The sequence below is a fragment of the Rhinoraja longicauda genome, chromosome 24, assembly GCF_053455715.1.
Source record: "Rhinoraja longicauda isolate Sanriku21f chromosome 24, sRhiLon1.1, whole genome shotgun sequence".
NCBI classification, from domain to species: Eukaryota; Metazoa; Chordata; class Chondrichthyes; order Rajiformes; family Arhynchobatidae; genus Rhinoraja; species Rhinoraja longicauda.
The window spans coordinates 29,564,330-29,580,906 of record NC_135976.1 but is presented as its reverse complement, the minus strand read 5'-3'; the positions used below and the strand labels follow the sequence as shown (position 1 = coordinate 29,580,906).

The following is a 16,577-nucleotide window of genomic DNA, read 5'->3' as shown; positions in this document are numbered from 1 at the left end:
ACGATCTATTTGTTCAAACACTTCGTTTAACAGTACTATGTTGCAAAAACAGGATTGGGTGAGATTCCGTCCCAGGCGAGTAATGAGATGATTTTATTGTTGGCAATGAGTTACAGTGATGTGTTGTGTTTGAGAGATGAAATCTTAACATGTCTAAAAAAGTTAAATTCCAAGTTAATGGATTACTTAGTGTCATCTATATACTAAAACTCTCATTTGTTTGTTTGTTTGTTTGTTGCTGAACTGCAGCCAAAACGGTACACGATAGCGCGACAATTTTAGGCCCACCTTACTGTCGTCCCTTTGGTGCTAATGGAAGACGTTTCATTGAAATCGGTGTTATATTTTTTAAGTTATTCACATTTTAAAGTTTAAATCCATCTCCTAGGGAGGGACGGGGAGGAGGGAGGATAAGGGGGGCTGAGGGGGATGGAGTGGGGGGGAAGGGAAGGAGGGGGGAGGAGTGGGTGCTGCACCAATGCAGGAGAGGTTTGGGCCCGTTAGGGTCCACCTGGTCTAGTTATGTTTATATTTATCCAATGCCATGCTGGTGGGAAAATGTAAATCCAATGCATTGTACTCCACATCTGACTAATTGAGTAAATGGAGCAGTGAAATTTTAATGTGAAAAGGGCTCTCTGTCCCAGCCATTTAGTTCGTCAATAGTCAATTTTGATTTTGCATGTGATGAAGTTGTCTTGGCCTGGCTTTAAAGATTGACATTCTCTGGATGCTTTCAAGAGAGAGCTATTTATTCACAAAATGCTGGAGTAACTCAGCAGGCCAGGCAGCATCTCAGGAGAGAAGGAATGGGTGACGTTTCGGGTCAAGATCCTTCTGTCCAATTATAAATTGAGAATTTATAGTGGAGAGTTAGGCCATGTACTAGTTTTGAGGGATCTGAGGAGAATTTTTTCTCGCGCAGTGAGAAACCTCGAATGACCAGGCTCCGAGAGTGGTGGAAGCAACTTCGTCTGTATTTAACTTGCCTTGATGAGCACATTGAGAAGGTATTGGAGACCATGAAAAAAGTTATCACAAAAAGCTGGAGTAACTCAGCGGGCCAAGCAGCATCTCAGGACGGAAGGAATGCGTGACGTTTCGGGTCAAGATCCTTCTTCAGACTGATGTCAGGGGAGAGGGTTGGACAAAGAAAGGATGTAGTTGGAGACAGGAAGCCAGTGGGAGAACTGGGAAGGGGAGGGGAAAGAGAGGAACACGGTGAGAGGAGCTATCTAAAGTTAGAAATCAATGTTCGTACCGCTGGGGTGTAAGCTGCCCAAGCGAAATATGAGGTGCTGTTCCTCCAATTTGCGGTGGGCCTCACTATGACAATGGAGGAGGCCCATGACAGAATGGTCAGACTGGGAGTGGGCGGGGGAGTTGAAGTGCTGAGCCACCGGGAGATCAGGTTGGTTAAGGCGGACTGAGCGAAGGTGTTGAGCGAAGCCTGCGTTTGGTCTCGCCGATGTAGAGAAGTTGACATCTGGAACAGCGGATACAATAGATGAGGTTGGAGGAGGTGCAGGTGAACCTCTGCCTCACCTGGAAAGACTGTTTGGTATGGATGGTTATTTGATGATTAGTAGAGACATGGTGAGCCTAATGGGCTTATTTCTGTGACGTGCAACTGACTGAGTTCAGTTATCTACTCATTGTTTAACTCTGAGATAGCAACCATCTCATGCAGGAATGGAGTTGCAGATCTTAGAGAATTGTTTTGATCTCACTTTCCAGCTGCTGGGATGCATAAAAATGATGTTATTATGTGAAAAATGTAAGCTTAATGATAATCAGTCAGGATTTCTGCCATGCATGCTCATGTAAGAGAGCAGGGTAATGAAAAATATTCTAACTTGTTTCTGATCATGACTGGTTGACTGATGGCAAAGTGAATACATGCAGTGCCTTGAGATCAGAATATGTTTGGGCTTGGTTAAGCTACTGCTTGCAGTTGAATTGTGTGCCACAGATCAAAACATTATGATATTCAATATTCATTGTTAAGGTTAATATTAAAAATGTGAGCTTAAACCTAATACTGTATGTTGTGAGGCAAATTTGGGTGAGAAAAGTATAAGATCACCGAGGAATTATGCTTTGAATGGCTAGTAGAGAAACAGCCTCAGTGGAAGCGACCATGTTAAATTCTTACCTTGAACACTCCCTTCATGGAGCTATTTATTCACAAAATGCTGGAGTAACTCAGCAGGTCAGGCAGCATCTCAGGAGAGAAGGAATGGGTGACGTTTCGGGTCGAGTCCCTTCTTCAGACTGATGTCAGGGGGCGGGACCCTTCATCTCACCCTTCATGGAGCTTGTATTTTATTTTTTCCCCTGAAGCATGGGTTTCCTCTCCAGTTTCTTCCCATGTCCCAAAAATGTGTGGGCGGTAGGTCAATTGGCCACCATAAAATGCCAATAGACTGTAATGAGAGGCTGTTGATGGCAACATAGGGAGAAAAAGGTGGAATTAATATAACTGTAGTCTAAATCTGTACTTGATCACTGTGGACTTGGTGATCCTCAGGTGTTATCTATATTGTATGACCCAAATGTCCCAAATGAAAGCAGTATGTGTTGATAATCTCCCTGGACATGTTACAATTTTAACCTTTAAGTTTTTGTACCTTTTATTTTTCCCTTGTGCTTCTTGTCTGTTAGCATTCAAACCTTCTAAAAGAATTGGTCCTTTATTCTTTCCATTTCTGCTGGAAAATGTTTGTCCTCCCGTTCTGCACCAATGTGAAGGTTCTGTTACGGAAAATTGTCAATGCATTTTATTATGTGTCAGATACAGGCCTATTGATGACAGCATTGGAATGACAGGGGGAAAACATGATTAGACTGAAACACAACTGTTTGTGTTTTGATATGTCTTTGATATTTTTCATTGAACAAAATGCTAATAGATGAAAGCTTGGCACGGGACTGCTTTCTCGCTCATTGAAGGAGGATATGTGAGACCATGAACAAGAAAGCATACCTCTAAGAAAGGGATCTAATCATGACATTTTATTTTCTTTATTTTTGTCTTTAAGAAAATCCAGCAGCTATCTGAAGGAGGTGGTTCAAGTGGTATGTTTGGACATGGATTGAAGCAGCTTTTCCATCATCGAAAGCGGTCTCGGGAGCGTGATCAGAGTATGCAGGATTCATCTCAACTCCATCATCCTTATGGCCATTCCGATCATGACTCTGCAGATGAAAAGGAACGATCTCCCGAAATGCATCGCGTGTCCTATGCTGTGTCCCTCCATGATCTTCCTGCTCGTCCTACAGCCTTCAACAGAGTGTTACAGCAGATCCGGGCTCGACCATCCATCAAGAGAGGAGCTAGTCTCCACAGCAGCAGCAGGAGAACAAAAAGTGGATCATGTGAAGCCCAGAAAGGAAGCCCTCATCTTGTGCGTAAAGCACCTCAGGACAGTTCACTGACTGCAATCTTACAACAGCATCAGTACAGACCCAGATCATCATCCACTACGGACACCTCAATTACTGCCGGAGAAATTAGCGTTACACATCCAGCGAGTGAAGAGTTAGAAAGAAACACCGACAAGGTAAAGACCTTCCTTGGATTTCAAAATTACAAAGTGCAGCTGTTGGCTTTGGGAAGTGGGACAAATTGTGTTGCCCTGCTTATTGTTAAGATTCCACTGTATGTTGTCAAGGTTCACCTTTGCCTTAAATGGCTACAGTCAACAGAGTTTGGATCATGTAGTAAAGAATAACTGGAATAAAATTAACTAGTAGGAAAATGTTACAATAGTTCCCAAGGAAGTAAATTTTAATCATTTGTTATAATGCATAATTAAAATTAATTTGTACTTTGCAGTAAAAAAATTACGTTTAGACAGCTTATTCAGAAAACAAATCAAAGTTAATATTTTATGTTGGTGATTTTTAGCAATTATGATTGCTATACTGGGTTTCCCCTTAGCTTTATAGTATAATTTGTTTTCTTTTTTATTCTGAGTTTGAAATGCTTGGGTCTCTCCAGTTCCTTGGGTTTGTGTCCTTTGATACTCGCTTTTCATTTTCTGTCTGTTCCACAACGGCCTGCAGTGGTGGAATAATTGCAGTGGACAAAGTAGTTCAACTGTCAAGATGTCAGATTGCAGAGGTGATGTGACCTGAGCATAACATTGTTTGTCAAACTTTTAAAACTTGACAGTTTATCAAGTTTAGTTTCATTCTATCTAAAAGTAAACAAAAAACAGCTTGCATTAATTTTGCATAGTTGAATTAAACTAAGTCCCAAGATGTTTCCGATGAGCATTACCACACCAACTCTGTCATTGAGGTATCAGAAGGAGTGAAAGGTAGTTCTGCTTTAAGACGATGGTTGCATTTCAAAGAAACCTTGTGTTACATAAAATCGCATAACTAAAGCAATTCATTCTGTCAATGACGGATGAAAGGGTTGGAGGCCAGTGTGTTTCGTACTTGCAACAACCAAGTTATTTTTCCAACATAATTTTGAATAATAATTGTACCGTGCAACTTATTGTCTCTTGCACGCACCCATCAACTTATCTTTGAAACTTTCTGCTATTTATTGACAGAGGGGTAATTTATAGCTGCCTTTTAACCTAGTGCACTTTGGGATGTGTGAGGAACCCCATGTAATTTTAGACCGAATCTACGTACTCCACTTAGTGCTTGAGGTCAAAATGGAACCTTTTAATTCTTGTATTTCAAAAATCTCTAAACACATTAACGATGTTATAAAGAACTAGCATCGCTAATAGGTATATTTGCGAAAAGCATAACATTTGAAATACATACTGCAAAGATCATTTGATAATTAACCATGTCTGATGGCTGGAAATCAGCTTGGACCACATGGACCGCAGAAATTAATAAGAAAGAAGCATTTGAATCACCATCTCCGCTACTATTTCTAAAGATGAGTTGCTCCTGGCTTAAGAACAAATTCTCCCCTGCGTAGGATTAATTTTCTTTTGTCTGTTCGTTGCTGTCTAATGATAGTGATTGCAAGATGATAAAAGTTGCGTTGCTTCGGGTCCTTTTCTAACAATTTAGCTTTCAAAGTTTTAAAACATGAAAACGTGAAATTATGAACAACTTGCAACTAGCTTTACTGGATGTGTTATGTGTTATTATAAGAATGATTCCCAAATACAGTATGAGTTTTGCAGAATTTATTGCCACAGGGCTCATATTGCTATGTAGTCAGCTTAAATGAAAAAAATAGCTTCTTTCCAATAAACCTGGTTAGGGTGGGACAGCATCAAAATAGTCGTTGTGTGACAAAGTTGGCAAGCTGTAGGGTGATTGTTGTAGTGTGTAAATCATAATTGTAACAAACCATTATAAGAGAAACCTGAATGAGGAGCCTGGGAAATGGAATTATTATTCGTCTTGCTGATGAAACAGGAATCTATTGCTTCTGACATCTTGCTATTTAAAATTAATATATTTCTCGTACAAAAATTATTAATTTGAAGGTACGAGCTTAATGCATTCTTACTTGGGAGTGAACACTGCAATAATAGGAGGATAAATTAAAAATTAAGTTTACTTCTCCGTTTATGTCTATTTTTAGCTTTTACCGCTAGAGAAAATAAGATGCCTTTCTTACCACTCTTGCACCTTAACGTGGATCATTTTCCATGTGCTAAGAAGAGGTTTGTTGTATCGACATACATTTGATGCACTTTGACAGCATCAGCAGGAGTATGATATTTCAGTGTTTAGCCTAATGAATGATGCTAATGAATAGGAGAAAATCGGGAATGTGGGGTGGAATGGGTCTGCAAACAGCTTGAATTTATCCCAATGTTACTATATTAAGGGTAGAATCCATGTTTTAATGTTTCATGACACTGCTTCGTCATCTTCAAATGCTTGCACCAGCAGTAAAAGATTTATAATTGGTCATATCCCGAAGAGTATATTCTTGAGGATAATTTGGCAAAGTCATAGATGACAAAAATAAATATGGTGAAATCAAGCTTCTATCTGTTGTTCTATAAATTGCACATTCTGGCTTTTTGAAGTTCCATTGACAACATTGTCCATTTAAAAATGAATCCTTTGTTAATGTTCTTCTATGGGATATTAATTGTTATAATATATAGTCTTATCAAGTCATGTAGAATTGATTATGGAATGAATGTTTCAGTGGCATCTGTGTTTCTTAAAACTGTCTTTCATGTAGAAAAAATCAAATAGCCAGCTCTTGATACGGTGAATGTTTGAATGTACGAACTAGAGTAATGGTTTTCTGCAGAAGCAATGCACGGGGGCAGCAGGAAATTGGAGTGCTGTCCACTATGCTTGAAAAGGCAACAAAACTGTAGGATCTCCATCATGTCTAGACACAAGCACTAGCACAGTGTAGTTGAATTGCAGCTTTATCTAATGATTCTATAAAATATAGAATTATTTACACAAGGTAAAATAACTATTCTGCAGTGATGTATAACCTCCTAGCAATTTTCCAGAGTGAAAACCAAAAAATCCTTGCATTTTGAATGAAATATGTTGCAAGCGTTTATTTTCTCCAGGAAACTTTGTAATCGTATTTTAATACATTTCAATTTAATTGAACATGAATTGCAAATTGCCGCAACAATAATATTTTTGATATTTAAATTTGGGGTTAAACTTAATGCACCACAGATGACTTTTCGCACCTGGGTTTCCTAATAAAGGGAATGCTTGGAATTATTCATTTTGCTCCAATTCTGAAATCATCTCCCATTATTGAGAGAAGTTGTGTGGCACCTGTCATTGAGAAAAGCGATAAAAGCACGAAAACTGGTTATACACATTGGAGCCACCTAACTTGGAAACAAGCTAATTCTGCTGAAAGTTCTTTGATAAAAATGTTTAATCAGTTTCTGTTGCTACAAAATAAAGGGTCTCAACCCAGAAGGTCACCCATTCCTTCTCTCCAGAGATGCTGCCAGTCCCGCTAAGTTACTCCAGCATTTTGTGTCTATCTTCTATTGCTACAAATGCTGCTAGGTCTCCTTAAGTATTTTCAGCTTTTTCTGTTTTAGCCTCTGCAATATTTTGCTTGTTGAAAGAACTTGATTGCTGCTCCAGTTCATGTGAGTTCAGTAAGCATTGGGTTGTCCACTTCTTTTGAAGGGATTAGTAGTGGCTATTTTTAGGACAAATAATAGGCTGGGTCCAAAATAGAAATTGTTGCACCAGCAAGGTCATGCATTCGACCTGAGCTTCCCGCTTCTAACTACTATCTGTAAACTTGAAGTGTATAGAATCTTTTTAAATCTTAAAACATTCATCAGCAAGTTGAGACATTTTAATGCAGATGATTACATTTCTCTCTGTCTGTGCTGTAAATGGTTATCGTAAGTTCCTAAGTTCATAAGCCAAAGGAGCAGAGTGAGGATATTCGGCCAATCAAGTCTACTCCGCCATTCAATCATGGCTGATCTATCTTTCCCTCTCAACCCTATTCTCCAGCCTTCTCCCCATAACTCTTAATACCCGTACTAATGTAGAATCTATCTCTGCCTTAAAAATATCTGTGGCAATGAATTCTACAGATTCACCACCCATTGACTCAAGAAATTCTTCTTTATTTCCCTTCTAAAGGTATGTCCCTTTCTTCTAGTCATTCTGGCAACTAAGTAATACATTTGCATAGTTAATCTTGCTTTACCAGTGTCCATTGAGGAATGAATGAGACCCAGTTTGGTTAGGATTGATAGACATTTTATATTCATTGGGGTCTCTGCTAAAACGTCACAATGATTATGTGCCTTTTCCAGAAAAATGTACTGAAGTGTAACTGAAGGAACCAAGCAGAGTGTGGTCAGATCTTTTTGTTGGTGCTCCAGAGAGAAGTGACATAATGTTAATAATAACAGCTGCAGATTGGAGATCATTTTGACTGGCATCTCTTCAACTGTGGGAAATTAAACCATTGAAGAGGAAACCGGATTTAAATTTAATGATGCAAATCAACTTGGGAAATAAAATAAGTAATTGAAGAGGATGTTGGCTGAATAGGATTTGTCATGGCAGATGATTTATGAATCTAATTTAAAATGTCAGCTTTGAGGTTATTAAAATACTAAGGTTCTGACATGACTGAAGTAATAAGAATTTTTGTGGGAAATATATGGACTGAGGTGATTGGGATTAATGATGTGGACGTGAAACTGGATGGTCTTCAAGGTGTGTATGAGGGTAAAAGATATGGAAAAAAACACCCAAGTGCTGGAGTAACTCAACACTTTTTGTGTCGAGCTTCAATGATAGGTGGATACTGGTAGGGGGTTTTCAATGGCAGATGGGTGGATAAAGGCAAGAGATGAAATGGAGGCCAAAGCTTGGGTTGAATTACTGTTCTCTTGTTTAGCTTGTGGCACTGTCCAGAGGCAAGGATATCATCAGTCACAATGTGTTTTTTCATTAAAAAATATATCAACAGCACAACAGTAAAAGCCTCATTTTGCAGTGACTGAAACGTGCAACCTATGCAGCTGCTTATATTATGAATGTGGAACTGCTGGGAATTAGTTGGTCTCAAGCCAACCAGTTTATTAATTAACCAGAAAGACCTAACAATTTTACATTTGGCTTGATGTGTAGGAAAGAAATGTCTGAAGACTCGGTGGGCCGAAGGGCCTGTTTCCGCGCTGTATCTCTAAATCTAAAAATCAAAATCTTGACTGGTATTGACCACCCCACTATCACAGAGATCTAAGGGAGATGTTGCCTTTCGAGAGCAGTTAATATCAAAAAGACCCACACTGCCCTGTCCACGCTCTCTTCCATCTCTCTGCTCCCATCAGGGGAATGATACAGAAGTGTGGGAACCATTACCCCCAGCCTCAAGAACAGCTTTTTTTCCATCAACCATCAGGCTCGACCAGACTGCACAACTTTTCTCACAACCTAACCTCAGCACCAAACTATGAGAGACTTTGTATAGCTTGCACTGAGTACTTTGGCTTGCACTGTTATAGTCTAGTTGCCTTGTATTACTGATTATTTATTGTGTTATTGTATATATTTATGATGCAGCATGGATGTGCCTATAAAGCTGCAACAAGTAAAGATGTCATTGTTTCTTTCCCACTGCACATGACAATTAAACATTATTGACACCTGATGGTGGGCAATTGTTGGATGTTTGTAAAGCTACTTAAGTATTTAAATTGCACATCTTTCTTCCAGCATTAATCAGAAGCAAACGTGGATAGAACTATACAAAATTTAAGATATATCTGTATATTTTGACATGCCTAACTTTTCTTTGCAGGAATGTTTTAATCTTTATTTAAGTTATTAAAATGAAGCCAATTATTCAGTACAATTAATGTACTTGGGAATTCACAGTGATAACTGCTGCTAAGAATATTTGCAGCCTGACTGGAGATATAGCTGGTATAGAAAGATATAGCTGGTATTTTAACAAATACCCAGTGATATTCATGGCATATGGTGTTTAATTGACCAATTCCCAACAAATGTTGATATATTATTTTAATAAAGGATGCTGCTATCTCATTTGTTTAAAAATATGTAAGCTGAGATAAATTGTCAGTTTTGTTATTAGTAACAAGTAAAATTCTGAAAGGGATTTTGTATGGAGGAAGAATGAATGCTTTTTTGTAATGTCGGGTACAAGTGAATGCCTGCAAACATATTCCATTGATACCCTGAATGGTGGGACATATCTATGTAACAAAGCAAACACAGTTGTCTTAATAATGAATGTTATTAAAGTTAGTTCAAACAAGTTTCAAATTCAAATAAAAGTTGTGTTTAACTTGCAAATTGGTCGACATGCCCAATTTTCGGAGTCTGTCCTCAACTTAGCAAAGGGAAAACTAAACTATTTGTGGAAAGAAAAAAATCTATTTAAGATATAAATGTAGGCTTTAATTTGTAATTTTGTCTGGCTAATTATCTGACCAGTTTAAAATAAAGTACCGGGATAATTTTGCTTGTATCCTGACTAACTAAAAATATTCATTTAAATTAAAGGGTGTTTTTACATTTCCCTGTATGTAATAGGGTATACAGCTATTTATGATCCACTGAAGATTAAAATATATTGCTGATAATAATTTGCAATTTATCCTATTGCTAAATATAATGTTCAGTTCAGAAAAGAATGTGGGTGGGCTTCTAATTGTCATGCTGTTGTCTTCTGTAACTTGTGTTAAAAATCTAACTGCAGCTTTTCAGTTGTTTTCGATTAAATTTTACAGTTGTCATAATCTTGGCAAAGATATTTGAAAACTTGAAACCTCATAATTTTCAACTTTTTAATTAAAATATTCCAGACCACCTATGCTCGGCCTGCTAGATTGACTAGTCACCTGCCATCCTGCTTCCACCTTGACTTTTCCGTCAGAAGCCACTCGCACAAACAGGGGACCCCAATGTATATTTGTGAAACACCACTTTATCCCCTTAAAGGCATATTGAATTCTACAGCTCGATTAAAGTTAGTCTTCCTTTGTATGAAAACTGACAGTTTTTTGCTTGTAACATTTTGTCTATCTTATCTGGCCTGCTGGGCATATCCCACAACCTTAGTTCTCAACATGATACATAAAGCTCAATTTTGATCTGAACTGCCCCTTAACTGCTACATTGGCCTTCCTAGCATGACCTCTGAGAGACATCTCTTTCTTCCTTCCATCCATCCCTTACCTCTTTGCATGACGTTTTTTCTTTCCCACTTTTGATGAAGGGTCTTCAATTTGAAACGTTAGCTGCTTTTTCCATAGATGTTGTCTCACCTGCAGAGAGTTTCCAACCTTTCCGGTTTATTTTGTTATTTAATCTTTTGCTTTTTCGTTGTTAAAGACCGTAACATGTGCAATCCGTGTTATCAGCATAATCAGTTTGAAAACTCTGAAAAGTTTGAAAATTTATTAATATTTGCGTCTTTAAAGAAAGGCAATTTGCTTTTCTATCAAGGACATCATGAATGCACGAGTGATGCTTGAGTTACTATCAGCTGTCCAAATAGTATTGGCATTGGTACAGAGAAAAGGTTTTGTTTGACTGCCATCAGATAATACTATACATAAATACAATCAAACCATACACAAGTTCAACAAGTAAAGCAAACAGAATCAGAAATTAGGGTTCCAACTTTATACTGTTGCATTTCCTGACAAAAAAGTCAGATGTTTGCAATGAGATGTGTTGGAAGATTGGGGCTATACCTTAGATTATAGGAGGAACATTCAGAAGTCTCATAACCATGGGGAACAAGTTGTTTCTCAGTCGTGCTTTTAAGCATTTGTGTCTTCTGCAATAAGGGAGTGGGGAGAAGGGGGAAAGACTGTGGTGGAAAAGGTCCTTGATTATGTCCACTGCTTTCCTAAGACAACGGAAAGAGTAGATGGCGTCACTGGTGGGAGTCTGGCCTGCGAGATTGACTGGGCTACATCTACAATTCTTTGCAATCTCATGCGGTCTTGAGCAGAGCTGTTGCCAAACCAAGCTGTGATGCAACGCGTTCTAGGATGCATCTGTAGAGGTTTGTACGATTTACTGGTGATATGCTGAATTTCTACAGTATTTTCAGGAAGTTAAGGCATTGGTAAGTCTTTGGAGATTTGCCAACAGCTAGATATACTGATATACAATGGGAAAAGCGATTTAAAAGTGGAGTGATTATATTGGATGATAGATTCTCCTTTGGAACCAGCAAGCAAAAAATCGCCATGCTCCGTGCCGCCATCCAAATGGCTTTATGGATGGAAATATTGCTAAGTTTGTTATGTACGATCATAGAGGTGTGGTAATAGACAGTGTAGGAAAAAAACTGCGGATGCTGGTTAAAATAGAAGGTTGGCACACAATGCTGGAGTAACTCAGCGGGTCATGCAGCATCTCGGGAGAGAAGGAATGGGTGACGTTTCGGGTCGAGACCCTTCTTCAGACTGATGTCAGGGAGGGGGCGGGACAAAGATAGGATGTAGTCAGAGACAGGAAGACCAGTGGGAGAACTGGGAAGGGGGAGAGGATAGAGAGGGAATGCAGGCACTATCTGAAGTTAGAACAGTCAATGTTCATACCGCTGGGGTGTAAACTACCCAACTATGAGGTGCTGTTCCTCCAATATTTACTGGGCCTCACTCTGACAATGGAGGAAGCCCAGCACAGAAAGTTCAAATTGGGAATGGGAGGGGAAGTTGAAATGCTGAGCCACCGGGAGATCAGGTTGGTTAAGATCCCATTGGAGGTGGCAGAAATGTTGGAGGATATGTTGTCTGCGATGGCTGATGGGGTGGAAGGTGAGGACAAGGGGGACTCTGTCCATGTTACGACTAGGGGGCGGGGAGCAAGAGCGGAGCTGCGGGATATTGAGGAGACCCTAGTGAGAGTCTCATCAATAATGGAAGGGGGGATCCCCCATTTCCTAAAGAATGAGAACATCTCCGATGCCCTTGTATGGAACACCTCATCCTGGGCACAGATGCGGCGTAGACTGAGGAATTGGGAGTAGGGGATTCAGTCTTCAGGAAACAGGGTGGGAAGAAGTGTAGTCAAGATAGCTATGGGAGTCATTAGGTTTGTAGTAGATGTCGGTCACTAGTCTGTCTCCTGTGATGGAGACGGTGAGACCAGAAACGGCAGGGAGATGTCAGAGATGGTCCAAGTAAATTTAAGAGCAGGGTGGAAATTAGTGGTGAAATTAATGAAGTCAGTGAGTTCTGCATGGGTACAGGAGGTAGCACCAATGCAGTCATCAATGTAGCGGAGGTAGAATTAGGGGATAGGGCCGGTGTACGCCTGGAACAGGGATTGTTCGACGTACCCTACAAAGAGACAGGCATAGCTACGTGCACATAGCTACGCCTTGGATTTGGAGGAAGAGGAAGTAGTCGAAGGAGAAGTTGTTGAGGGTAAGGACCAGTTCTGCTTGGCACAGGAAAGTATTGGTAAATGGAAATTGGCTGGTTCTGCGATCGAGGAAGAAACGGAGGGCTTTACGACATTTCCGCCACCTCCAACGGGATCCCACTACTGTCCACATCTTCCCATCTCCATCCCTTTCTGCTTTCCGCAGAGACTGTTCCCTCTGAAGCTCCCTGGTCCACTCGTCCCTTCCGACCCACCCACCCCCTCCCCAGGTACTTTCCCCTGCAACTGCAGGAGATGCAACACCTGTCCCTTTACCTCCCCACTCGACTCCATCCAAGGACCCAACAGTCTTTCCAAGTAAGGCAGAGGTTCACCTGCACCTCCTCCAACCTCATCTACTGTATCCGCTGTTCCAGGTGTCAACTTCTCTACATCGATGAGACCAAGCACAGGCTCGGCGATCGTTTCGCTGAACACCTCTGCTCAGTCCGTCTTAACCAACCTGATCTCCTGGTGGCTTAGCACTTCAACTCCCCCTCCCATTCCCAATCTGACCTTTCTGTCCTGGGCCTCCTCCATTGTCATAGTGAGGCCCAGCGCAAATTGGAGGAACAGTACCTCATATTTTGCTTGGGTAGTTTACACCCCAACGATATGAACATTGACTTTTTTAACTTCAGATAGTCCCTCCTTGTCCTCTCTATCCCCTCCACCTTCCCAGTTCTCCCACTGGTCTTCCTGTCTCCGACTACATCCTATTTTTGTCCCACCCCCCTTCCCTGACATCAGTCTGAAGAAGGGTCTCGGCCTGAAACGTCACCCACTCCTCTCCTGAGATGCTGCATAACCCGCTGAGTTACTCCAGCATTTTGTGTCTATCTGTTGATTTGAGGGACAAAACCCATTCTGGTTTCTTGCTGAGATAGACAGAGTGTTGACATAGAAAATAGGTGCAGGAGTAGGCCATTCGGCCCTTCAAGCCATCACCGCCATTCAATATCATGTCTGATTATCCAGAATCAGTATCCTGTTCCTGCTTTCTCCCCATATCCCTTGATTCCGTTAGCCCTAAGAGCTATATCTAACTCTCTTGAATACATCAGATTGATTGCCGTCGAGTGGCGCAACAGTGATGACCAAAGATCAGGTCAAGCTCATCGGTGAAACTGCATTATTCTGTAGCACAATGTTCCAATTGTTCCATTCAGAGTTCCAATTGTTCCATTCAGAGTCCCAAATGGGAAAAATATCCACAGAAATATAGCACCTTGTCATAAAACCGATTGCCATGGTTGTGGTATAAGAAAATAACTGCAGATGCTGGTACGAATCGAAGGTATTTATTCACAAAATGCTGGAGTAACTCAGCAGGTCAGGCAGCATCTCGGGAGAGAAGGAATGGGTGACGTTTCGGGTCGAGACCCTTCTTCGGACTGATGTCGGGGTGGGACAAAGGAAGGATATAGGTGGAGACAGGAAGATAGAGGAAGATCTGGGAAGAGAGGGACAGAGGAACTATCTAAAGTTGGAGAAGTCAATGTTCATACCACTGGGCTGCAGGCTGCCCAGGCGAAATATGAGGTGCTGTTCCTCCAATTTCCGGTGGGCCTCGCTATGGCACTGGAGGAGGCCCATGACAGAAAGGTAAGACTAGGAATGGGAGGGGGAGTTGAAGTGCTCAGCCACCGGGAGATCAGATTGGCCAACGCGGACCGAGCGCAGGTGTTGAGCGAAGCGATCGCCGAGCCTGCGTTTGGTCTTGCCGATGCCATGGTTGTGGTGGTGTGGTGATGACGGTAAAAGGAGGAGGGGCAGCAGAATTCGGGTGTAATATCGGTGGAAGTTAAAAAAGCTTAAAGGAAGTTTAAGGTGTTGACCACACTGAACCATGTGAAAGGCTGCTGTACTTTTACCAGAATTAGCTTAAAATTTAAGACAAGCAGCAGCACAGGGTTTAAAATGAAGAATCTAATGTCAATTTAGCTGGTGAGGGGGGAAGAGGGCTGTTTGCTGACCCTTGTTGATAAGATGAAAAGCCCAGATGCTATAAATAAATGCTGCAACTTGCAGGCCGCTGTAAGTAGTGTAATGTGAAAACGCCTTTGTTTGCCAAGTTTTAGATTGCATGTCATGTTTAAGTTAAATTTTGAGAGATTTTTGCAAGTTAACGGACAATTTATGAAAACTGATATTATGGATCTTCTGAAAGATCCGTTTGCTGAGATGATTAATACGTATTAAATCTTTATGTTCAGGGTGTGTCAAGTAAATAAAGTTTCATTAAACTATGAAGTGACTAAACTATGCAGAGACTATTAAACTATTTAGATTATCTGCAAATTAAAATAAGTAACATCAAATGCTGTTATTTCATTTCATAGTGGACTAAGGGATCCAAATTGTTGAAAGTTTGTTGCCCATTTTGGTAATATGTGTTTCAGAGATAATAGTTTGAATGTTCTTGTGTTTAGTTTAGAGATACAGCACGGAAACAGGCCTTTTGGCTCACTGAGTCTGCGCTGACCAGCGATCCCCGCACATTAACACTATCCTACACACACCAGAGACACTTTAAAATTTACCAAGCCAATAACCTTCAAACTTGTACGCCTTTAGAGTGTGTGAGGAAACTGGAGCTCATGGAGAAATCCCATGCAGGTCACGGGGAGAACATACAAACTCCGTACAGACAGCATCATAGGATCGAACCCAGGTCTCGTGGGCTGTAAGGCAGCAATTCTACCGCTGCACCGTCGTGTTGCCTTTCTGTGGTTTCAAATCTCTTCCGGATTAACAAAATATGCTTCTCACATAGGAGGAGATGTCTTTTGTACAATTAGCTCAGTTATCTATTGATTGAAAGCTCCAAAGGTGGAATGAAAGAAGTTAGTGGGCTTTTGTCATTTGGACTGAGACTCGCTGTCTCTGCTGCTACTTGTCTTAACTTTCCATAACCTCTGGTGAAACTTCCTTATCTTCGTCACAAACTCCCTTTGGTCCCTTAATTCACTCATCTCATCTTTGTTACTTCAATGAATTCATGTTGTCCTAGTGATCCACTTCCTGCTCTTTCCTTTCTCCCTTCCTATCAAGGAACTGATCATGTGATTTTTACTTTGTAGATCCTGTTTTAGATGATGTAATGAACGGTTCACTTTCCCTGAGCACTGTTCACTTTTTCAAATATGCTATTGTCACTTCACAAAAAACCTTTTGTTCTTGCAAGCCATGACAGCCTCCCTTCAAATCCAATTCAGCAACTTTATGGAGAATTCTCCCAATTTCTTGTCCATTTTTCTGAGGGTTGCTTGGCTGTTTATTGAAATTGTCCTAATCTTTAACAATGTCCTATGTGATTGTACATAGCCTCTTGACCTGCATGAAACCTTTGACACATTTGACAATGTCATCCTCAAACACCCTGCAAGATGCGCAGCGGTAGAGTTGCTGCTTTACAGCGAATGCAGCGCCGGAGACTCAGGTTCGATCCTGACTACGGGTGTTGCACTGTAAGGAGTTTGTACGTTCTCCCCGTGACCTGCGTGGGTTTTCTCCGAGAACTTCGGTTTCCTCCCACACTCCAAAGACGTACAGGTATGTAGGTTAATTGGCTGGGTAAATGTAAAAATTGTCCCTAGTGGGTGTAGGATAGTGTTAATGTACGGGGATCGCTGGGCGGCACGGACTTGGTGGGCCGAAAAGGCCTGTTTCCGGCTGTGTATATATATGATATG

General features: G+C 40.8%; 1 protein-coding gene across 2 annotated transcripts in view; it reads left to right on the top strand.

Moving 5' to 3' along the window:
- The window catches only part of LOC144605538 (transmembrane and coiled-coil domains protein 2-like), a 111,269-nt gene that overhangs the window by 12,429 nt on the left and 82,263 nt on the right, over positions 1-16,577 (top strand). Inside the window, exon 2 of one of the 2 annotated variants that reach the window (XM_078420927.1) lies at positions 3,054-3,563. In XM_078420927.1, coding sequence (XP_078277053.1) covers positions 3,054-3,563 — 510 coding nt within the window. Of the gene's footprint in view, positions 1-3,041; positions 3,564-16,577 lie in introns of both variants that reach the window. The other variant, XM_078420926.1, reaches the window with a different exon arrangement.